Source organism: Takifugu flavidus, chromosome 12 (assembly GCF_003711565.1).
Source record: "Takifugu flavidus isolate HTHZ2018 chromosome 12, ASM371156v2, whole genome shotgun sequence".
NCBI classification, from domain to species: domain Eukaryota; kingdom Metazoa; phylum Chordata; class Actinopteri; order Tetraodontiformes; family Tetraodontidae; genus Takifugu; species Takifugu flavidus.
In genome coordinates, this window is record NC_079531.1 from 9,979,807 (window position 1) to 10,003,135 (window position 23,329).

The following is a 23,329-nucleotide window of genomic DNA, read 5'->3' on the forward strand; positions in this document are numbered from 1 at the left end:
CTGGCATTAGCTGCCCATTAAATTTGGAATCATTTTTAAAATTCTTCTTCTGACCTACAAGTTCCTCAGAGGCATAGCTCCATCCTACCTGGAGGAGCTAGTGACACTTTATAATCCCAATAGACCGCTCTGCTCTCAGAATGATGGTCTACTTGTGGTCCCAGAGTCTCTAGGGTTAGAATGAGGGGCCGAGCATTTAGCTACCAGCCCCCCTTGCTGTGGAACCAGCTCCCTGTCCAGGTACGAGAGGCTGACTCCATCTATTCTTTTAAGATTAGGCTAAAAACCTTCCTCTTTGAAAAAGCTTACTATCACTAATTCTGTAGTTCCAGTTACTATCCCAGACAGACAAAGTATCATACTTAGGGGGTCGTCTAATTATTAGGCTAAAATTGTAATTATGCTGCTATAGGCCGAGGCTGCCGGGGTCTAGAAACATGATCACCTGACAGGCCTCAGTGATGTTATTTCTTGTGTAGTTTTTCTGACCCCCCCCTTCTGTATTCATCTACAGGTATCGCCACCTTCATAGCTGTATGCTGACCTACTGACCTCCGACCCCGCTGACCCATTCAACTCGAGTCTACCGGCAGCTTATTTTAATTAATATAATGTATTTCTATGTTATCTGCCTATTCTCTCCTCTACCTGTTCTCCTCCTCCTCTCCTCTCTCTCTACCCAGCCGTCCATCAGCAGGAGGCTCCCCCTCCATGAGCCTGGTCCTGCTCAAGGTTTCTTCCTGTTAAAGGGGACTTTTTCCTTGCCACTGTTGCTTGTTTGGGGTCAGGCCCTGGGATTCTGTAAAGTGCCTAGAAACAATTTTGATTGTAAAACACGCTATATAAATAAAATTAATTAATTAATTGGTTGGTTGGTTGGTTGGTTCGTTGGTTGGTTGGTAGGTAGGTAGGTAGGTAGGTAGGTAGGTAGGTAGGTAGGTAGGTAGATTGTTAGCCTTGGCAGGGAGGTAGTTGAGTTCCCCAAGGACTTCATGATTCTCTCTCTCAGCTCAGCTGCCCTTGCGTTGAGTCCATCTGTCATTGGGGCTTTGTACTCAATCTCGATATTTGGGTGTGATGGTGAAACCACCCCCAAGCTGACCTGGTGTCCTGTCTCCCCCTTGCCATAGCGTCTTTGTACCGTGGATGAGGTACGGCGCTGTAACCCTAACCCTAACCCTCATCAATCTCTAGCTGGGATAGCAACAGCTTTTAAGGATATTCGAACACTGAGCTAAGAGCTGCTATTTAGTCAGTGAGTATGAGGGGTTTTGATGCAACCATTTCTGATGTCCCAGGCGAAGTCTGAGCCAGTATGACTCTTCTGATCATTCTGAGGTATAGGCATGTAGCGTAAAGGGCCTTGCTTAAGAGCCCACCTGGATTTGAACCGGTAACACACACACACACACACACACACACACACACACATATATTGAGTTGAAGGACAGATTTTGGTCACATTTTGGTTAATTTGGCCACAGTGCTGAAAATAAATCTGGGGTTATTCTTGTTTTCTTCATGCGTATTGTTGTTTGTTTTGCTGCTGATTTGAGAGAGAGAGATGGCTCATGGTCCACGGAACTAACCTGGCTAAATAAAGCTTCAATAAAGCTTCAATTCCAGTCCCTGTTCTCTTAATCAAACCACCATCTATCGTGCAACTAAGAGATCAATTCCCTGGTGATTCGGGCAAGTTGACCCTTCAGCAGTGGGGCAAACGCAGCCTTCTTCCAGTCCAACAATGGCCCACCTCTCACAGGTCTGCCCAGCAGGTGGATGGAATTGCAGGTGTAGAATGAGCAATTCACTACCTGCACTGATCAAGACCAAGACACAACTAATGAGGAGAAGCAGCACATGGAATTCAACCCTTTACAGCAGGCCGTGAATAGATCACCAACTATAACCAACTTAAGACCAGGGACCTTCTGGGCCCCCCTGTTGGCAACACTACACACACACACAAGCACACTAACACACACACACTTGTACCTCTAAAAGTGTTTCTTCCAACAGAGTGAGCTGTATCTTATTTTCTTCTTCCATTTGGAGTAGTCTGTTTTTTTCAGTTTCCAACTCAGGCTTCTCTTGCTGGATGGTTAAGGCCAGTAACTGCCAGACAAACATAATGCAGTCATGTAAATAAACTATAAAAGAACACGTAGAAAGATGACACATATAGGCACATAGCAAAAATTAGGCCATTGAGAACCACATCTGCAGCAGGTAGACAAACATCTATATGGAAGAGAGACTATGAGACACCTGTCCTCGCAGTCCTGCCCTTGTTGTGGTGAAATTGACCTCTGTCATCACAGAAGCCACATCAGGGGGGATGAAAGGTGTAGGGTTCCTTGTGGCCATGAAGAGGCGAAAGTCCTCATTGTAGTCGATTAATTTTTCTCCTATCTGAACTACATATCTGGGGCCTGGGAAAAAATATGGCAGCAAGAGAGAGCGGACGTTGTTCATACGAGGTAGTGCAGCTGCTGATGTCCTTATGTTCAAACCTTGAAGAACTTAAACACAAAATCTGAGGTTAAAACACACTTACATTTTTCTTAGACCTCCCACGTTAGCTTCTAAGGTAGGAATAAATCTTACTTTTTGAGAAATCCTATATGCATACGAACATCTCCAACACACATTGAAAGACCAGTTTACAGTATAACAATAAAATAATTAGCAACAGGGGTCGTTTAAAAGGAGACAAGGTTTCATAATTTCACATATGCATTTTTGCAGCTTGTTGTTTTTTAAGACAGCTCTAAATTATGACAAGTTGGTGGAGAACGTTTACGCAAGATAATAAAGTGCATCAGCTTTCAAGTTCTCCTCCGTGAACCATCACCTTATCGTGGTGGAGGAGTTTGCATACCCTAATAAGCCTGGGAGCTATGCTGTCTGGGGCAGTTTGCCCCTGGTAGGGTCTCCCAAGGCAGATTGGTCCTCGGTGAAGGGTCAGACAAAGAATGGTTCACAAGACCCAGCATGGAACATCAAAGGGAGAAGCCGCGCACCCGGCCTGGAGAGTTACCAGGGCCCCACCCTGGGGCTGGGGCTTGATCGCGAGCGCCTGGTGGCCGGGCCTACGTCCATGGGACCCAGCCCGAACCGGCTATGTGGGCAGTCCCATCCCCAGTGGACACACCACCCGCAGGAGGAGCATGAAGGGTCCGGTGCATTGTGGATTGGGCGGTGGACCAAGGCGGGGGCCTTGGCGGTCCGATCCTCGGTTATGGAAATTGATTTTCGGAACATAGAATGTGTGAGAATAATTATTATATTGTTATCATTTAAATGCATTTGTATGTTTAGCACCTAAGTGCATGAAGAAGAAACAGAGTGTTTTTCACCTCTCTTGATTTAGTACACTTGTCCAGAGCACCAGATTTACTTACATCTTGGGAGGAGGTGAAAATTCCACATGGATAATGAGCTGATGTGAATAAAGAAAGGTTTGCAGAGCAGCAGCAGAGCGACGGAGGGTGTTCCAGAGTGAATTGCTGCTCGCTCTCCCTTGCAAGGTACCTGTGTTTGTGTCTTTTGTTGATTCACGCAAGGTATTACTGGGTAGTTCTGTTTCAACTCTAATATAATTTGGTCCCTCTCGTCAGCAGGACGCCAACCACCGAAGACTGTGCGCAGCCAGAACCCATCAAAGGCGGTTCTGCATCAAAGACCTCGGTCGTGAATTTGGCGCGAGGCCGGTCGGGTAACCTCCTGAGACGAGAAGTCCTCCAGTGACGGAATTTGAACTACATTCTGGTGAACCAATGACACAGACGGGTAAGGTGCATTCCCGCAATTGACTGAGGTTCAATCCAAGACCCATCGAGGTTCTCGACAAAATTGTCGTGGGGATCCTATACTATCCTCCTGAGTTGGAAGCAGAGGCAAGACTTGTCCGCCTCATTGAGGTAGAAGCGTGACAAGTACCAACAAAGGATTTTAAAGGAAGTATAAAAGTCTGAGATTATACGTCCTGCAGAGACTCACATAACTCAGAATGGGACAAGGACAGGCAAGAGACCAGTTCAAAATCCCTCCATGTTGTAGATACATGGAACAGAGGTATCCAGGGTCAACAAATTTTGTCAAAATATGGCATGATAAATTTGGATTTGATGGACAATTGGATAAACCAGAGAAATTAAGGACCCTGATGAAAGAAATAAAGGAAAAGGCAGAATCTGATCCCAAAAAAGAGGAGAAATATGGCCTCCATTGTGCCAAAGTCTGGTACGACGAGTCTGTTAAAAGACGAGAAGGTCACAATAAAGGCAAGAAATTAAAAGAAAAAGTGGAGGAAGGACCACCACCTTATTTTAGTCCTCCTCAATCTATATACCTGTCATTAACGGCCTATGTAAGACCCGAAGATGATGAGACGGGCATCTCCGGCAAATGCACAGGATGGTAAACGTACCTGCACAGGAACCACCTGCACCCACACCACATAGTCTTATGACTAATAGCCCTCAAGGGGCAGAAGGAGGAATCAGTCATAATCCTTTCCTCCAAGGACATAACACACCTCAATTAGGACCCAATACACGTTCACAATATGACATGAGTAATATGAATTGGAGTAGACATATTCCTAGGGCGTTCAGTCCAGGACCCCCAATAGGCTATGGCGATTCATTCATCGCAGTAGCAGAACCAAAACCTGGTGTCGAAGATGTTTTTCCAATGATAGAAGTCGCCAATCCAAATAGTGGTGTAGGACTTCAACCCCCTACAATGTTGGTCTACAGGACCTGGACAGCAGAGGATTGTAAAAAAGCTTGTGCTGAAATTCCTAAGCCCGACGCGGACGTTGAAGCTTGTATAGAGGGAATAAATGAGTTAATGAGAAGTTACCACACAAATGGGGCAGAGACACAACAAGTCCTGATGACTGTCTTAGGCCCTAAATGGTCAACAGTCAGAGGAAATTGGACTCCCATAGAGCAGGCAACAGGACGGCCCTGGGCCCATGACACAAACGATCTCAGAACTCAAATTGATGGGGTATTTGGGAGAATGAGAGGTAAATTCACACACCATGCTGATTATAGTGCCATAGGAAGGTGCAAGCAGAGAGAAAATGAATCATATGAAGAATATTCTCATAGAACAGGCCTGGCCAACCCGCAGCTCCCGAGCCGCATGCGGCTCTTTGCCTGGTTTCATACAGCTCTAACGTTCATATCAAAGTTTGGGTTTGTGTTTTTTTAATGTTGCGTGTTCGCTTCGCTTGAGTTCAATACGGTACTTTCGCCAAAAGCGCATGCACGTTAGATGAAAATACTGCAACGTTTCTCAGTAGGGACAAGATCTTTTGAGTAAACAAAAGTGATCGACAATTGAAAAGGCCACAGATTGCATTCCTCGTTGCCCCTTTTAATGTGGAGCCGCACTGTTTTAAAGCCCCGCTAGTCACAGATGAGGCTGCAGTTGAGTTGGAGATTATCGATCTTTCTGAGGAGGACCAACTGAAACCTGCTTTAAGGGAAGGGGCCATTGAGTTCTGGAAAAGTGTGCCAATGGAAAAATACCCCAATGTCAAACGGGCTGCGCTTAAGATACTGTGAATATTTGGGTCAACATTCGTCTGCGAGTCTGTGTTTTCTATCCTGAAACACGTGAAATCAAAGCATCGATCTGTTCTGACTGACACCCATGTGAAAGAATTGCTTCGCGTGGCAGCAACTGAATACAAGCCAGATTTGAAGAAGATTGTTCAAAGCAAGGAATGCCAGAAGTCCCACTATGCAACATGCATAGTAAGAGAAAAAAAGATATTTTAATTATTATATTTTTGTTTGTGGACTTAGTTGAATTGAGAGTTTTGTGTGAGACAGTGCACACAATGTTCATTGTTGAAAATGACTGGCCCGTGGTCTGTAGAAGTCAAATTCTGTCATTATCATGTTGGTGTGTGACATTTACAATAAATCTGGCTAAGCAGAGGTCTGTGTGTGTGAGGAAGGGATGAGGTGATGTTCATGTGTGCCCATGTGTATGGTGTGGCTCTTTGCGGTAACACAGTAAAAAATGTGGCTCTTAGGCTCTGACTGGTTGGCCACCCCTGTCATAGAAGATGTGTTCCGTCAGAGAAGTGGCATTCCGTTCTCTGATCATGATAACGGACCATATCAACAGCAATTAAAAATAGCACTCCATAATGGCACACGTACAGAAATAAAAGACTTCGTAGAGAAGCACATGATAGGATTCCCTACAGCATCTGTAAATGAATATGAAAACCATGCTATGCACGCAGAAAGACACAAGAAGAAAAAGGGAAAGAAAAGTAGTGAAATATTTCTAGGCCAAGCGAAGCATGTTACTATGAACAAAGAGGAAGAGGTCGCGGCAGCGGCCGCGGCAGAGGCAGAGGAAAAGGTCAAAGTGGACAGAGTAGAGATGATAGTTGTCATTATTGTCGCAAGTCAGGCCACTGGGCAAGAGATTGCAGGAAAAAGAAGGCAGACGGGGAAAGACAGAGAAGAGAGAATAACGGGGAGGATAAATCTCATCCATGGGACACATGACCAGATGAAGAGGAAGTAGAAGTGAATCTTGAGGAGATTTTTAGTGTAAATATTAAAAGACCAGAAATTCAGTTGGAAGTTGAATGAGTTTTGTTATGGTTTCTTGTGGATACTGGGGCAGGAAAGACAGTTGTAAAAGATGCAGTTCCGCACATTAGGAAATGAACAAACACAATGGGAGTGAGATCAGCAAATGGAGTTGTAGATAAAGCAAGACTGTCAGAAGATGTAAATATTATAGACCCGGTGTCGGGTTTACGAGCTAAGACTCAAGTGATTCTGTCACCACAATGTCCAGTCAATCTATTATGACGTGACTTAATCTCTCAGTTGAGGATTGCATTGTTACCAGGGAAGAAAGGACAAATTAAAATCCAGCGCATGACTACAGAAGTAAACGTGTTGGAAGGCCTGGATGAGCCAGTACCCTATTGGACCTTAGAAGTCATAGAAAATGCCGGTCTAGCAAATTTCATCAGATTTGTAAAAGATAAAATATGTGAGCTTGTGTTAGACACAGCTGAATGGCACAATCCACATACACTGCATGTAACCATGTGTTACCGCATGGACCGCCAGATCCAAAGTATGACAAGAAGTTGCAGTGATAACGGTAAGCTGCCTGCCATCATCGGCAACAGCTTTGTATCACGTTCCAGGCTCAGTTACACATATATCACTATCTAAGCCAAAGGATGGGACGTGGAGGCAATTAGGATGTCAAGCAAGAATGTGGTCAGCCTTGAATGATTGGAAACAGGAGGGTCCAGTGAGATGGTACAACCCCAGATACAGTGTGGAAAATCACGCTGAAACACAGAGTGGCTTTCACTCCCTCGCAACATCTCAGTGTTGAGCATGAACAGACATGAGGTTTGTTTATGTTAACAGGAAAAGAGGAGGAGAAGCTAAGTGCACTCTCTCCTAAATTGTGGTCTGAAGGACCTGCAGATGTAGGATTGATTAAAGGAGCAGAACTAGTTAAAATCAGACCAAAGAGTGATTATCGGCCTCATCAGAGACAATATCCCCTTAAACCTGATGCACAGGAGGGGATAAAACCGGTCTTACAGTCACTACTGAAAGCTGGAGTCATCAGAGAAAGCAATGACTCACCTGTAAATACACCATTGTTTCCAGTTAAGAAAGCTCCACAATCTAATGGATGGCAGATAGTACAAGATCTGTAAGCAGTAAATGCCGCAGTAATTCAGAGAGCACCCATAGTTCCAGATCCATCATACACTTTTAAATGATATAAGATCAGATGGAAAGTTCTTTTCTGAAATAGACATTGCTCTGTTTCAACTCTAACAAACATCACCTCTCTGGCAGGGAAAGAGCTGGAGCTTGTGGGGGAGGTTGAGCGCTACCGACTAGATATGGTCAACCTCACCTCCACACATAGCGTTGGCTCGGGAACCCAAGTCCTTGAGGGGGATTGGACACTCTTCTACGCTGGAGTTGCTCAGGGTGAGAAACGGAGAGCTAGGGTGGGCTTTTTGCTTGCCCCTAGACTCTCTGCCCCTAATTTGACGTTGGGGTTCTCTCGGTCGAACGAAAGGGTCGTTTTCCTGCGCCTTCGGGTCAGGGAACAGGTTCTGATGGTCGTTTGTGCTTATGCACCGAACAATAGTTCAGAGTACCCGCCCTTTTTGGAGGACCGAGGACAGACGCTGGACAGTGGGACTGGGGACTTCATCGTCCTGCTGGGAGACTTCAACGCTCATGTGGGTAACGACAGCGTGACCTGGAAAGGCGTAATTGGGAGGAACGGTCTGCCCGATCAGAACCAGAGTGGTGTGCAGTTATTGAACTTCTGCGCTAGTCACAGCTTGGCCATAAGTAACACTATGTTCAAGCATAAGGTTGGTCATCGGTGCCCTTGGCACCATGACGGCCTGGGCCGTAGGTAGATGATTGACTTCATGGTTGTGTCAGCTGATCTGCGACCATATGTTTTGGACACTCGGGTGAAGAGAAGCAGAGCTGTCAACTGATCATTACCTGGTGGTGAGTTGGATCAGGTGGGGAAGGAGCCACCTTGCGGACCTGGCAGGCCCAAACGCTTAGTGTGGGTCTGTCGGGAACGCTTGGTGGAGGAACCCGTCAGGCTGGTCTTTAACTCCCACAGAGCTTTGATCGCGTTCCGGGGGCGCGAGGGGACATGGAGTCTGAATGGGCCATGTTCCGCTCTGCCATTGTCGAGGCGGCTGTCGCGAGCTGTGGCTGCAAGGCCGCTGGTGCTGGTCGTGGCGGTAATCCCCGTACCCGATGGTGGACACCAGAGGTGAGAGGAGCCGTCAGGCTGAAGAAAGAGGCCTACAGGTCATGGCTGGTCTGTGGGTCTCCGGAAGCAGCTGACCGGTACAGGTTGGCTAAGCAGGCTGCAGCCAAGAAGGTCGCAGAGGCAAAAACTCAGGTGTGGGAGGAGTTCGGTGAGGCTATGGAGGAAGACTTTCGGTCGGCACCAAGAACATTCTGGCAAACTGTCCGGTGCCTTAGGGGTGGCAGGCGGCAACTTGCTCACACCGTGCTACGTGTGCATGGGGAGCTGCTGATGTCGTCTGGGGCAATTATCCGGCGGTGGAAGGAATACTTCCAGGAGCTCCTCAATCCTACCAATACGTATCCACAAGCAGCCGGAGCTCCGGGAGCGAATGACATCTGCCCAGGGTATCTTAAGGCTCTGGATGTTGTAGGGCTGTCCTGGTTGACACGCAACATTGCGTGGACATCGGGGGCAGTGCCCTTGGACTGGCAGACCAGGGTGGTGGTCCCTATTTCCAAGAGTGGGGACCAGAGGATGTGTTCCCACTACAGGGGATCACACTCCTCAGCCTCCCTGGAAAAGTCTATGCCAGTGTGCTGGAAAAGATGATTAAATCAATCATCGAACCTCTGATCGAGGAGGAACAATGCGGGTTTCAGCTCTTTACCCTTGTTGGGGTGCTTGAGGGGAGTTGGGAGTTTGCCCAACCAGTCCACATGTGTTTTGTGGACTTGGAAAAGGATTATGACCGGGTCCCTAGGACCATCCTGTAGGGGGTGCTCCGAGGGTATGGGTTGGATGGTCCCTTGATAAGGGCCGTCCAGTCCCTGTACCAAAGGAGCAGGAGCTTGGTCAGGATAGCCGGTTGGACTCCGCCAGGGGTGCCCTTTGTCACCCGTTCTGTTCATAACTTTTATGGACAGAATTTCTAGGCGCAGTGGAGGGTGTCAAGTTTGGTGGGCGGAAGATCTCGTCGCTGCTTTTTGCAGATGGCGTAGTTCTTCTGGCACCATCGAGCAGGGACCTCCAACACATGCTAGGGCAGTTCGCGACCGAGTGTGAAGCGGCAGGGATGCGGATTAGCACCTCCAAGTCAGAGTCCATGGTCCTCGCTCGGAAAAAGGTAGAGTGCCTTTTACGGGTCGGGGAGGAGGTCCTGCTTCAGGTGGAGGTGTTTAAGTATCTCGGGATCTTGTTCACGAGTGAGGGTAGCATGGAGCGGGAGATCGACAGGCGGATCGGAGCGGCGTCAGCAGTGATGCAGGCGCTTAACTGATCTGTCATGGTGAAGAAGGAGCTGAGCCGGAAGGCAAAGCTCTCGATTTACCGGTCGATCTACGTCCCAATCCTCACCTATGGCCATCAACGTTGGGTGATGACCGTAAGAGCGAGATCGCGGATACAAGCGGCCGAAATGAGTTTCCTCTGCAGGGTGGCCGGGCTCAACCTTAAAGACAGGATGAGAAGCTCGGACATCCGGGAAGAGCTCGGAGTAAAACCGCTGCTTCTCCACATCAAGAGGAGTCAGTTGGGGTGGCTCGGGCATCTGGCCAGAATGCCTTCTGGACGCCTCCCTTTAGAGGTGTTCCAGACATGTCCCACTGGGAGGAGGCCTCGTGGCCGGCCCAGGACTAGGTGGAGGGATTACATCTCTCACCTGGCTTGGGAGCGGCTGGGGGTCCCCCCGGAGGAACTGATGAAAGTGGCCGGGGAGAGGGCTGTCTGGGCTGCCCCCGCAACCCAGACCCAGATAAGCGTAAGAAAACGAAACGAAACAAAGCTTTCAAGTTGTTCAACTCTTGGATTTTAACAAATGTGAACTCTTGAGTACGAACCTTGTGCTATGAGGTCTCTGCGGAGAAGAGGGTAGAGCGCAGGTTCAACTCCATCCATTTCACGGATGATGAGAATTTTTCCAAATCTGACCGCCAGCTCCAGGGATGTCATAAAGTTTGCATCCTGCAGTGCATGGACATGTATTAGATTATCTTGCCTTTCTGTGCTGGTGACCAAATAGATTGTTAGAACGCTCTTTACAGAAACCGCTCAATCATTTCAAACATTTCCGTTTAAAATTTTCATTTTTAATTGTAATTAAATTGAGACAAACACTTCCAAACAATGATCCTTGTGATGCAGGAGCACAAACATCTATGTTTTGTTGAGATACAGTATACAAACTAACAGACAGATGTAAATATGTTTAGATGACTTGGTGACAGCTTCAGGTTGAGCAAAGTGACAGATACAAATAGCTCAAAACACTCCAGCCATTTTCACAGTAACGCACTATTTCTACAGACAAAAGAAGGCGATGAGTTTTTTAATAGCATGCGCTCATTGATGCTAACTTGTTGCTTTGTGACAGTAAACAGATTTGCCATTAACTTTACCTGTTGGCTGATAACCTCTAGTCTGTGCTGCTGGAGATGAGTGCACAACCACTCTGTAGCACGGGATGATGGATCAATCAGGAATGGATAGCCAACACTCTGAGTAAAGAACAGTAATTTCTGAGAGTCTGTGTGTCTGTGTGTGTGTGTGTTAGAAGGGCAGAAGTAGTAGTCAATTACTCAGTAATTACTTTCTATTTGATGCTGGTTTATTCCCACCAGCACACACACACACACACACAAACAACTCAACTGTGGCACCCTTTCTAAGCAATCATTTCTGCTCATTGATCTGAGGTTTATGATGGCCACAGGTGGAAACAAGAGGACTTCAAAGGAAATCAACCTGTAGTATGATGAGGGCGTTCTCCATGGAGAGATCATCTGACGGTAGCCCTTGACTCTTCCAGATCAACTGTTCACTCTCCGTGGACAAGAACGAACGCAGGTCAAACTCTGATAAACACAAAGTCCAAGCATACATAAATGACCATTTGATGTTTAGACTCCTGCCATCAGATGTACAGCAGGACTGATGATCATATATAATAACTAGCTTTAAAGTGACTGAATAGAGTGAAAGATTCACATTTACAGTGAGTAACATGTTTGTGATTTTCAGTTTCTGGGCTAACACACAGAAAGTGAGCTTTAAAACTGGAGAGCAGCTGGAACAATGACATAAAAGTCAACGTGATCTCTTCATTTTACATTTACACATGGTTATTTCATTATATGCGACCACAAAAAATAGATATCTGGCACTATTAAGGGTGAAGTATTAATATAGTTTCTACTCTGTAGGCCAGACTGGGCTGTCCAGGCTTCCAGACAGTGCCTCCTTCTGTCTTCAGGAGCTGCAGACAAGTAGGTGATGAAGGCTGCAGCCAGCAGGGCCCTCAAAGGGAGGGTGTCCAACTCAGCAGTTATCTCACACATCTGTAAAAACAGGAAAGTTGGGACTCAAAGGAACAACAAGGACCAAGTGCACCACCAGTAAATGAAACAAACACTAAACAAAATTATTTTGATGCAGACGTAAAGGACATGGAAAAATTATGGGAAATTATGGGTTCATATACAGCAATAGTTGCTCCCTGACCCCCAGTGTACTTCAGACATGCATCAGACATATGTTACCGACCGACCGACCGACCGCCGACCGACCGACCGACGACCGACCGACCGACCGACCTGTGAGTTCCAGCGCCTGTGTTCTCCATCCAACTGTGATATGAGCTGCTGGGCTGCAGTAATTGTGTTCTGAGCTTTGGTCACTTCAGCCTCCAACTTGGCTGCTTCTGTCGTATGAAGCTGAAACCTGAAGAGAACGTCAGTCATTGAGCATGAGGCCAACACATTTAATGTGAAGATCTCACGTCTTCTGCTGCATGCAAGAAGGCAAAGGCAACCGTAACACCTATTAAATATGTAAATCAGCTTAAAGCTAATGTGGTTTTAAAGTCTTTTCAAGAGGACCAGGATGAAAACAATAATAAAATATATTTTCCATACAAATGTACAAGAGAAGACATGAGTACAAGACAAAAGGAAGGGTAAAGGGCAGAAATAACAAATTAAACCATTGGATAGTGATATACTTCTCTTTCAGTTCATTGACTTTGGCTCCAACAGAGTTGAGCTGATTTTCCAGTTTATTCTTCTTGCTCTCCGTTTTCCTTAGATTTCTGTTCACACACATACAAAACAAAAGGTTGTCCAGTGTGGGGAGAACATGGGAAGAACATCTCTATGTATCACTGAGAGATGCACATGATAAAGCTAAAACTTGACTACAACTTACTGATAGGCTTAAGAGGTAGTAATTCTTATTATTATAGTACCGTTATTAATCTAAATGACATCTGTGCAACTGGAATTAAGATGATTTGCCCCTCCCCTCAAAAAAGTTAGTGGTTCTTGAATATATCTAGCTCATTCAAATGTGACTATATCGTAAGAAGGCAGTTCAAATACAGCTGTAAACATTGTTCTATTGGTCTGGTTGTGCATATGTGTGTTCATACTCCATCAGTCCAGCCTGCTCCCTCTCCAGTGGCTCTATCCTCTCCAGGACATGGGAGTATTGGACATTGGCTTTGACCCAGGCAGCCAGAGGAGCAGCTGCTGCACTTGCTCGCTTTGCATTCTAACCATAAGACAGCGTCATGTGGCAGAGGAAACACAGGTATAGCAGCTTTAATCGGGACAGGAAAAAGGGAAGAAATCTGACCTTGGGATCAAAAGAAGCCTTGTTTCTCTGAAGAAGCTCTTCCACACTTTGACGAATCTCAGTAGAGATGTTCCTGGCCTCAAATGTGGCTATATCCTCCCTCACACCACGCTTAGCCAGGAAGCTACAAAAAAAACACCAAGACAGCAAAATTTAAGTTGCGGAGGGGAACTTATAAAATTGATGTAGAGTTGTTTTACGTGTCAGCAAAACTAAACAAACTGAACAGAGAAAAGCAGCAATGCCCTGCATGTGGCATCTGTACCGCAGTCCTGAGGTTATACACTTATAAACAGTTGTCGTTATACATAATAACGGTGTCCTTTATTTAAGATCTCCCATGACTCATGAATCATTATTATGTTATTGGACGATATAGTGTGTAATACCCAGAACTTCACTCTGGTGGAGAAGAAAGATGGTAAAAAAAACAAACACTACTGAACCTCATTCATCATGGTAGTTGGGATAAAGCAGGCAGTGAATTACCATTTTGTCCTCAAAGTTAATCGCCAGTCCTCAATAGACACTATTTGGGTTTTGTCTTGTTAACTTCTGGAATACATATGTGGAAATCCGTACTTTGAAGTGCATACTTTCTGCTACTTTGAGGTGAAATGCATTGTGGGATATCTAGATGTCCTAAGTCCACCCAATACGTCTGACGTATACCCCAAGAAAATGGGAGGAGCTAGTAAAATTTCTGGAAACTTGGAGGGTACCTAGCAGGTTGAACTGTTCTTTGGGGCAATTGTTGATGTTTTAGAGAGCACGATAACACAAAGATCAAGAAGGACACTTTGAGAAACAACCAATGTTTAAAAAGCAGGAAAAGTGGCAGCTGTTAGGACTGGCCATTTTCTGCTGAGCATGTGAGCATCAGGAAGAACAGGAGCCAGAATGATTGAAGACATTGGGCTGATCTGAAGAATCACTTTAATTATATCACTTTGGTGCAAACCCCAATCAGTTCAGACAAGCATCCGTGGGGCGTGCTGAACGTATGCTTCCAGTTCATAGAGACCCCACTTCACAATTTAAAGATTCACTCAGATCCACTCTACATCATATCCTTCAGGTGTTTCTAAGGTTTTGCCTGATGGGTGTATTTATTACCCCCTCATTTGATACTGTATACAGTTAGCATTAAGTCCAGGATGCTGCACAGACATATAACAACAGTTTAGCATCATTTGAGTGGTATGTAAGGAGAGTAAGTGTTTATAACACCGTCATGTGTCACAGTTACTGTTAACCAAAAGTAGATCCCTTCTTTCAGGTTTTCTGGAGAAAACTGAAAATGCATTTAAAAGGAGATTAGGAATAATGTTCATGGGTAATGTGCTGTAGCAATAAGCAACCTTTCTATATTTCCTCGTCACAAACAAAGGCACAGATAAGTTTTGTTGTTTTAGTGGGAGCTTTAATCTTCTATGTCCTATAAATGTTGAGTTTTTTCACACACAGTTTTTTCCCGTCATGCTAACAGATTTGAATGGAGAGGTTGCAACCAGCCACAGCTTCAAATATGAAATTTCTTGGAGATACAAATAAACTATGTGGATGGTATGTCCATCTATAGGGTACACTGCTCAAACAGCACTGCACTGCACTGACCCCCACCCTACTGTGGTTATAGTAACTTTTACACCTCCTCCAGTTGTTATAGGTCTGACGAGTTCATTTAAGAAATTAAATGGAGCTGAATTTCCTCATTAGCCTACTTTCTCCTTTATTCAGGTCTTTATTTAGGTCTTGTCTATGAACTCTTCACATTTTTGTCTTTCATGTCCTAACCCATCTTACCTCTTCATGCTAACCCAGGAGGTATCAAAGATGCCCATCAGTCGAAGCACCCCCTCCAGAATGTCTCTGATGACATCAGGGGGCATGCGAAGAGAGCGGATTTCAGACAAAGCTTCAGGCTTGATGTTTCCAACAGCATGTTTTGCTTCATCCACCAAAGGCTACAGTAGAGAGAAACAGGTCAAAGCAAAGCATGCATCACCATTTAGATTTTGGAGCAAAGCAGAGATAACATTATTCATTTAATCTACCTGTACTTCTTTCAGCTCATCATCAATTTTGGCCTTTCTTTCTTCAATCTTTTCCATTTCTTGAGCCATTTTCCACTGTATCTTTTCCATTTCTGTCTTCTGGTCACTGGCATTCTAAATAGCAATCGGGATAATGTGCTATTTCACCAAGCAAGAATTCGCCACTGTATCTTATTCTCTTGGGTACCATTGACCAGGAAAGAGCCAGTTGATAAACTGCGGTATTTATGTAAATGATTGGCACTTTTTAGTGCACTGTTGAAATGTGGAGGTCAAAACCCCCCTGTACCCCCTGTTCTGAATGGAAATATGGACAGAAGCAGAAGTGAACAAATGCCAATAGAATTTTACAGCAACCATTTTCTCACATTACAGTATATCACCAAAACGTAAAAAAGATCAAATGAACTGTACCCTTGTTCCAAATTTGTACTGCCCCTATATATATTTTCAGTATTTCAAAATTGCTCAGTCTTTTGTTCCTTCTTCACCTTCCTATTCTAACTTAATACTCTTGTCTCTCTCCCATTTACACCTAATTTTTGCCTCCGTCTGTTCGGTTGGCGTGGAGGCTGCAGCTTAAACAGACGAGTTAAGGAGCTCTGCACCAACTTGGCCACACTCTCCGTTTTGCCTTCGTCTTACTGTCCTACTAGCCCAGGGGTCGGCAATCAGCGGCTCTGGAGCCACATGGGGCTTTTTAGTGCCGCTCAAGTGGCTCCCTGGAGATTTTTCAAAAATAACAATATGGGAAAAGATGGTGTGAATACATTTTTTGTTTTAATATAATACCTGTAGGAGGAAAAACATGACAAATAATCTTAAACTTTTCCAATGCTGTAAAAATGTGTATAATAAATGTTTAATTTCAACATCTTTGTGTCTCTGTCACACACACACACACACACACACACACACACACACACACACACACACACACACACACACCTGCATAGATGTTGTGATTTCCTGCAGAGCTGAATCTGCCTCCTGCTGTTTGGTCTTCAGCAGTGCTCTCTGCTCTGCAGCCCTCCTCTTCAACTCATCCACTAATGCTTTAGCTTCATTTAGCTTTGAGACCCCAGCCTGTAGATGCAGGAAGGAGTTTCTAACTGTTCTGTTTTGAGAGGGGTTAACAAAAAAAATTAAGCTTAAATTATACTGATAAATGATAAACGAACCTGCAAATGCTTTTGCCTTGTTGTGAGCTGGCTCTTTTTCTGGCTGCATAATGTGGCATAAAGATGCAAAAATGTCAGGTACTGGCTGGGTGTGGCACCATGTTGTCTGCAGGACTCATGGACCATCAGGAACAATTGGCATGGGTTTCCCTCTGCAGACACTGCTGCAGGAAGATGATAATGTAACTGGTTTAAATCCCAAGACTGCTTATATATGTGTGTGTGTGTGTGTGTGTGTGTGTGTGTGTGTGGTGTGTGTGTGTGTGTGATACAATACAGATACACACAGATAATTCAGATGATAATTTCATAAACATGGTTCATGGTTCTAATTATTGATTTATTTTGATGTGTGCGGTTTACACTACCTGATACTGGTGCCTCTGTCGTATTTCCTTTATCAATCTTCTCACCTCCTGTCTTTGCCAGCAGCAATTCGGGAATCTGATAAAGGGAATGGGTACACACAGCACATACATGCATGTGCATGCACATAGATAGATGACATAGTTAGATGATGGTTAGATGAAAAACATTGGTCCATAAATTACATTTTATTTCCTGTTTTCTTTTCAACAGTCACAGGATAATAATGATGAACAACATCAAGCTTGGGAGAAATATCAGCTAGAACTTGGCACGTCTAGGCTACAGTATGTTGTAGATGATGAATTGTTGACCAAGACTGTCTTTCAATTGTAATACCAACATCATATCTTTAAAACTTGAAATAAATAAGCAGTAAACATTAAAAGAGCGATACAGTGTGATACTTCTCAGTCAGAATTCAATATGACAAGCTATTCTTAAAGCTTTTTCATTAAATTGATTGTCTTTTCCTCATCACTGACCACCAACATGCTGCTTTCTGACCATCCTTCCATCCATTGGACTGAACACTTGCGATAGAACGCTGGGTTGCTCTCACAGTTGATGCTGAAGTTAGAGTGAGAGCAGTCCATGATAAGAACAATGTGGAGGTTCTGCTGGACTCCTACACAAACAGCAACAGAATAACTTGAGAACAGAAACTGAAGCAATCCCAAAAACACTTTAAAAGACTCCCAGACTCCCTTTATCAGATATAAAGGTGGAGGTGAGCAGTGAGCTACTCTAGAGTTGATAAAGATAATTCACTGACTGTAGGAGAAGTAGTTGTAGAGTGGTCCAGTGAATCCATCCTGAGAAGCAGCATCTTTGAGACAGGAGAGCAGAGGGTCCAGTTCTTCTGGCATGTAAAGTCCAGGAATTTCTCCTTAAATGTACATACAAACATGTCTCTATACAACCTTGAAAAACAAAATACTCACAACAAACATAGGCAATCATTTCTTCATCAAATTTCCAAACTGTGCATTTCTGCAGTTGATATATATAGTATCAAAAGAAACCAAGAGTTTAGGTTGTTTCAAATACTGCAGAGAACTTGACTCAGTGGTTCTTAACCTGGTTTCGATCGAACCCCAGGTGAGTCAGTCTCAGGAGTTCGCGGAGGTCAAGACACACACCCAGTTCAAATTATTCGTGATGACACTCCCCACTTGGCCATCATTGGCTGCAGGTGATCATGCTACATTACTTGGCCTATCTGTGCTGCGGGGAATATGGTGCACTCAGTAGTCGTCTTGCTGACTGTTGTGATAGTACGTCGTGTAATTTCTTCTTTAACATTTTAATCCCTTCATACTAACTATGTCAAGTAAAAAAATAAAGCAGTCAGCGAATATGTAAAATATGGATTCACATGCATCTCGGGTGGGAGTCAGCATCCTAACTGCATGATTTGCAATGCCAAGTTCAGCAATTCGAGTCTAGCACCGACAAAACTAAAACTTCCTAAAGCTTACCATTTAGCCTGCAAAGACTGTCTGGTAGTTTATAAAAAGGCCCTCCATAAGGCTAGAACAGCTTATTTTCTTCTTTAATTGAAGAAAACCAGAATAACCCCAGGTTTCTTTTCAGCACTGTGGCCAAATTAACCAAGAGTCACAGTGTTTTAGATCCACACATCCCTTCTTCCCTTAGTGGTGATGACTTCATGAGCTTCTTCAATGATAAAGTTCTAGCTATCTGAGAAAAAGCTAATCAGGTCATCCCAACAGCTGCTAGACCATCACCAAATGTGCCGTCTGTGGGAACATATGGGGTCTCCAACAAGCCCTTAAACTTCTTCACCCCGATATATTTTTCTGAGGCGACTTTGCTAATTCAGAAATCCAATTGCCCCACGTGTCTTTTAGGTCCCATCCCAACACACCTGTTGAAGGATGTTTTACCAATAACTGGCAGCTCTATTCAAAGGTCCTATAAGGTGGCAGTAATTAAACCTTTGCTTAAAATAACCAAGGATCCTCCTTTGTTAGCAAATTATAAGCCTATATCCAACCTTCCTTTTATCTTTAAAATTCTTGAGAAGGTGGTGGTGACTCAGTTACTAGAGCACCTGCAGAGAAACAGCCTGTTTGAGATGTTTCAGTCAGGATTTAAAGCTCATCACAACACAGAAACAGCACTTCTAAAAGTTACTAAAGTTACTTCTTATAGTTTCAGATCATGGACTGGTCTCTATGCTGGTTCTGCTGGACCTCAGTGCTGCTTTTGATACAGTTGATCACAGCATCCTGTTACATAGACTGGAACATGTGATTGGGATTAAAGGGACAGCACTAGACTGGTTTAGATTGTATTTATCTGATAGATACCAGTTTGCTCATGTCCATGGTGTTCCCTCTTCATACAGGAGGGGTTAGTCATGGAGTTCCACAAGGTTCTGTACTTGGACCAATCCTTTTCACCTTGTACATGCTTCCCTTAGGAAACATTATTCGGCAGCATGGGATAAATTTTCATTGTTATGCTGACGACACTTGGCTATATCTATCCATGAAACCAGAGGAGACAGAGAAGTTAGCGAAGCTTCAGACCTGCCTTAAAGACATAAAGTCCTGGATGTTTTCAAATTTCCTTCTCCTTAACTCAGGAAAAACTGAGGTCATGGTGTTTTGTCCTGAACCTCTCAGGGATAGATTGGATCACATGATCACTCTAGATAGTATCTCATTAACATCTAGTCTCTCTGTGAGGAATCTTGGAGTAACTTTTGATCAAAATCTCTCCTTCAACTCACACATTAAAATAGTCTCTAAAAGTGCCTTTTTTCACCTGAGGAACATCACAAAGATCAGAAAGCTACTGACGCGGCATGATGCTGAAAAGTTAATCCATGCATTTGTTACTTCCAGGCTGGACTATTGTAATTTGTTATTATCAGGGTGTCCAAACAACTCTTTAAGAAGCCTCCAGGTGATCCAAAATGCTGCAGCCAGAGTTCTGACAGGTATTGACAAAAGAGATCACATAACTCCTGGACTGGCGTCTCTTCTTTGGCTGCCCATTAAATTTAGAATAATTTTTAAAACTCTTCTTCTGACCTACAAGGTCCTCAGATGCCTAGCTCCATCCTACCTGGAAGAGCTAGTGACACCTTACCAGCCCAATAGACCGCTCTGCTCTCACGTTGGTCTGCTTGTGGTTCCCAGAGTCTCTAGGAGTAGAATGGGGGGCCTTTTAGCATTTAGCTACCAGGCCTCCCTGCAGTGGAACCAGCTCCCTGTCCAGGTACAGGAGGCTGACTCCATCGCCACTTTTAAGATCAGACTTAAAACCTACCTCTTTGAAAAAGCTTATTGTTACTAACTGTGTAGTTGCAGTTACTATCATAGACAGACAAATAATCATACTTAGGGGGTCGTCTAATCATTAGGTTAACATCTTAGTCATGCTGCTATAGGCCAAGGCTGCCGGGGTCCAGAAACTCTTCTCCTCTCCTCCTCCTCATCAAGTAGACGAGTGATGCTATTTCTTGTGTAGTTTTTCTTTTTTTTGATTGTAAAAGACGCTATATAAAGATTGATGATTGATTGATTGATTGATTGATTGATTGATTGATTGATTGATTGATTGATTGATTGATTGATTGATTGATTGATTGATTGATTGATATTTATCCATGAAACCAGAGAAGACAGAGCAGTTAGTGAAGCTTCAGACCTGTCTTAAAGACAAAGCCTTGGATGTCCTCAAATTTCCTTCTCAATTCAGGAAAAACTGAGGTCATGGTGTTTGGTCCTGAACCTCTCTGTTCTGAATTCTGACAGGTATTGACGAAAGAGATCACATAACTCCTGCACTGGCGTCTCTTCATTGGCTGCCCATTATTTTGAGAATAATTTTAAAAATTCTTTTTCTGACCTATAAAATCCTCAGAGGCCTACCTCCATCCTACCTGGAGGAGCTAGTGATGCCTTATAATCCCAATAGACTGCTCCGTTCTCAGAATGCTGGTTTACTTGTGGTCCCCAGAGTCTCTAAAGGTAGAATGGGGGCGAGCATTTAGCTACCAGGCCCCCCTGCTGTGGAACCAGCTCCCTGTCCAGGTACGGGAGGCTGACTCCATCTCTACTTTAAAGCACAGACTTAAAACCTTCCTCTTTGAAAAAGCTTATTGTCACTAATTCTGTAGTTCCAGTTATTATCCTAGACAGAATTATCATATTTCGAGGGTTGTCTAATTATTAGTTTAATATCTTAGTTATGCTACTATAGGCCGATGCTGTCGGGGTCCAGAAACATGATCACTTGACAGGCCTCTGTCACCCCACTGGGTTATGCTCTGCACTCCTCTCCTCCTCACTGAGTAGATCAGTGATGATGTTATCTCTTGTGTAGTTTCTCTGCTTCTCTCCCTCTCACTCTTTGTATCCATCTACAACTTTCGTCACCTTTATAGCTATATGATGACCTGCTGACATCCGACCCCGCAGACCCACTCAACTCCTACACCAGCACTTTGTTGTAATTACCAGTAATGTATTTCCCTCATCTCTGCCTATTTTCTCCTCTGCCTGTCCTCCCCCTTCTCCTCCCTCTCTACCCAGCCAGCCATTAGCAGGAGGGTCCCCCTACATGAGCCTGGTCCTGCTCAAGGTTTCTTCCTGTTAAAGGGGAGTTTTTCCTTGCCACTGTTGCTTGTTGGGGGTCAGGCCATTCTGTGAAGCGCCTCGGAACAATTTTGATTGTATCATACACTATAAATAAAGACTGATTTGATTTAATCTGCATGGAAATTGGGAACACAAGAACACAACATTTGATTAATTCAAGGTGAAGAGAGCTGATCCTCACAGCATCGTACGAAGTTGCTTCCCTGATCACATGTTTTTGTGTGAAAATCATGTTTTGCTAGTTTTGTTCTTTAAACGCTGTGTTGTTAATGCACAGTTAATTTTGTGCACCAGTAAAACATACCTATGCCTTAAACTTGAAAAAAAATCATATTTTATTTTTCAATGAAGTTCAGTGAATGCACATATGAAACTCATGGGGTTCAGTACCTCCAGCAAGGTTAAGAACCACTGCTTTAACTGAACTAACTTTTTTACATCGGGAGAATCTAAAATTCAGTTTGATTAATTCGCTCAACCAGTGGCAAATAAGCATCAATTGACATCCTTCAAACATGCAAATTGCACAGAGAACTAGAAAACAAACTTCATATCAGCTGTAAATAAAAGCAAATTATCTTCTCCCAAAAACATGTTTCTAAAATTGGAATACAAGAAAATGGGTTGTTTAAAATCTTACCTGATGAGAGCAGGCTGTTCACCATCTCTAAGAAAGATGAATGCACAAACTGGTAGTCTTCTAACAGTAGGACGACCTGCTGTCCCTCTATACCTGCCAATTGCATCACCTATAATGTCACATAGAAATATCAGTTAAACCTGTACAACTTCATTGTACATGTCCATCAGAGGCATTATTTAATATTATTATTTAACTGGAATACCCCAGGCATATGCGTAAAGGAGCATCAACATGTGTTCAGCCTACTGTTGCATGTTAAAAGGAGCCAGTCTTACCGCCTTGAGATCACTGCTGAAATGCTTGAGAGAATAACCACGAGAGACTTTCGGTGTGAATAATGTACATCCGTGCATGTGTGACACCAGGTATGTGGCTGTATGTCGACCAACGCCACTCCGGCCGGCAAGAAGCAGAGAGCCACCGGGTCTACTCAGGACCCGATCCACCCTGGACACAAATTCACAAACTTCCCGGAAGAGCAGAAGATCCAGCTCTCTGTTATCACGACTATACAGCACCACTCCCTGAGGGGAGATAAACACATCCCATTATGACAATATACGGGTGTGGAACACTGCTCTCCTGAAAATGTGACCAAAAAAATCTTCATGAAAAAATACTGATCTCCTTTAATGTATGGCATTCACAACTGCATACAATACAAGGTTAGACTTCTCACCTTTTGTATAACTTCACTTAGGTCCGCTACATCCAAGCGACCCAGCGGTTTACCATTAGGAGGAAGGGACTGGCCTGGAACCATTACGGTCCCTTCTGAGGCTCCCCACGTCACATAGAAACCATCTGCACGCCAGTGGAAAATAACAAGTTGGCATGTAGTCTGTCTGCTTATGTGGACATCAAAAAAGATACATTACACATGTGCAAAAGCTTCTTTAGAATATTAAAACAATGAGAAGTTAGAAGCTACTCTGGATGGATTATAGATCTGAGTCCTATTTATCTATAGAAGGAAAATATAAACCATGTTGAAGCGTCTTG

At 44.1% G+C, this 23,329-nt stretch overlaps 1 protein-coding gene across 11 annotated transcripts in view; it reads right to left on the reverse strand.

Moving 5' to 3' along the window:
* LOC130535553 (cytoplasmic dynein 2 heavy chain 1) overlaps window positions 1-23,329 on the reverse strand; it is an 81,293-nt gene that overhangs the window by 31,663 nt on the left and 26,301 nt on the right. For 7 of the 11 annotated variants that reach the window (XM_057050662.1, XM_057050656.1, XM_057050663.1 and 4 more), the window contains 20 exons: window positions 23,007-23,131; window positions 22,603-22,851; window positions 22,325-22,433; window positions 17,823-17,936; window positions 17,533-17,675; window positions 17,050-17,125; window positions 16,698-16,845; window positions 16,449-16,617; window positions 15,501-15,614; window positions 15,250-15,410; window positions 13,444-13,567; window positions 13,238-13,359; window positions 12,812-12,898; window positions 12,405-12,531; window positions 12,008-12,149; window positions 11,557-11,666; window positions 11,211-11,309; window positions 10,653-10,776; window positions 2,269-2,432; window positions 1,996-2,115 (listed from right to left, as the gene is read on the reverse strand). In XM_057050662.1, the coding sequence (XP_056906642.1) occupies window positions 1,996-2,115; window positions 2,269-2,432; window positions 10,653-10,776; window positions 11,211-11,309; window positions 11,557-11,666; window positions 12,008-12,149; window positions 12,405-12,531; window positions 12,812-12,898; window positions 13,238-13,359; window positions 13,444-13,567; window positions 15,250-15,410; window positions 15,501-15,614; window positions 16,449-16,617; window positions 16,698-16,845; window positions 17,050-17,125; window positions 17,533-17,675; window positions 17,823-17,936; window positions 22,325-22,433; window positions 22,603-22,851; window positions 23,007-23,131 (2,627 nt within the window). Of the gene's footprint in view, window positions 1-1,280; window positions 1,820-1,995; window positions 2,116-2,268; window positions 2,433-10,652; window positions 10,777-11,210; window positions 11,310-11,556; window positions 11,667-12,007; window positions 12,150-12,404; window positions 12,532-12,811; window positions 12,899-13,237; window positions 13,360-13,443; window positions 13,568-15,249; window positions 15,411-15,500; window positions 15,615-16,448; window positions 16,618-16,681; window positions 16,846-17,049; window positions 17,126-17,532; window positions 17,676-17,822; window positions 17,937-22,324; window positions 22,434-22,602; window positions 22,852-23,006; window positions 23,132-23,329 lie in introns of those variants that run through there. The other 4 variants (XM_057050665.1, XM_057050658.1, XM_057050660.1 and 1 more) reach the window with 4 other exon arrangements.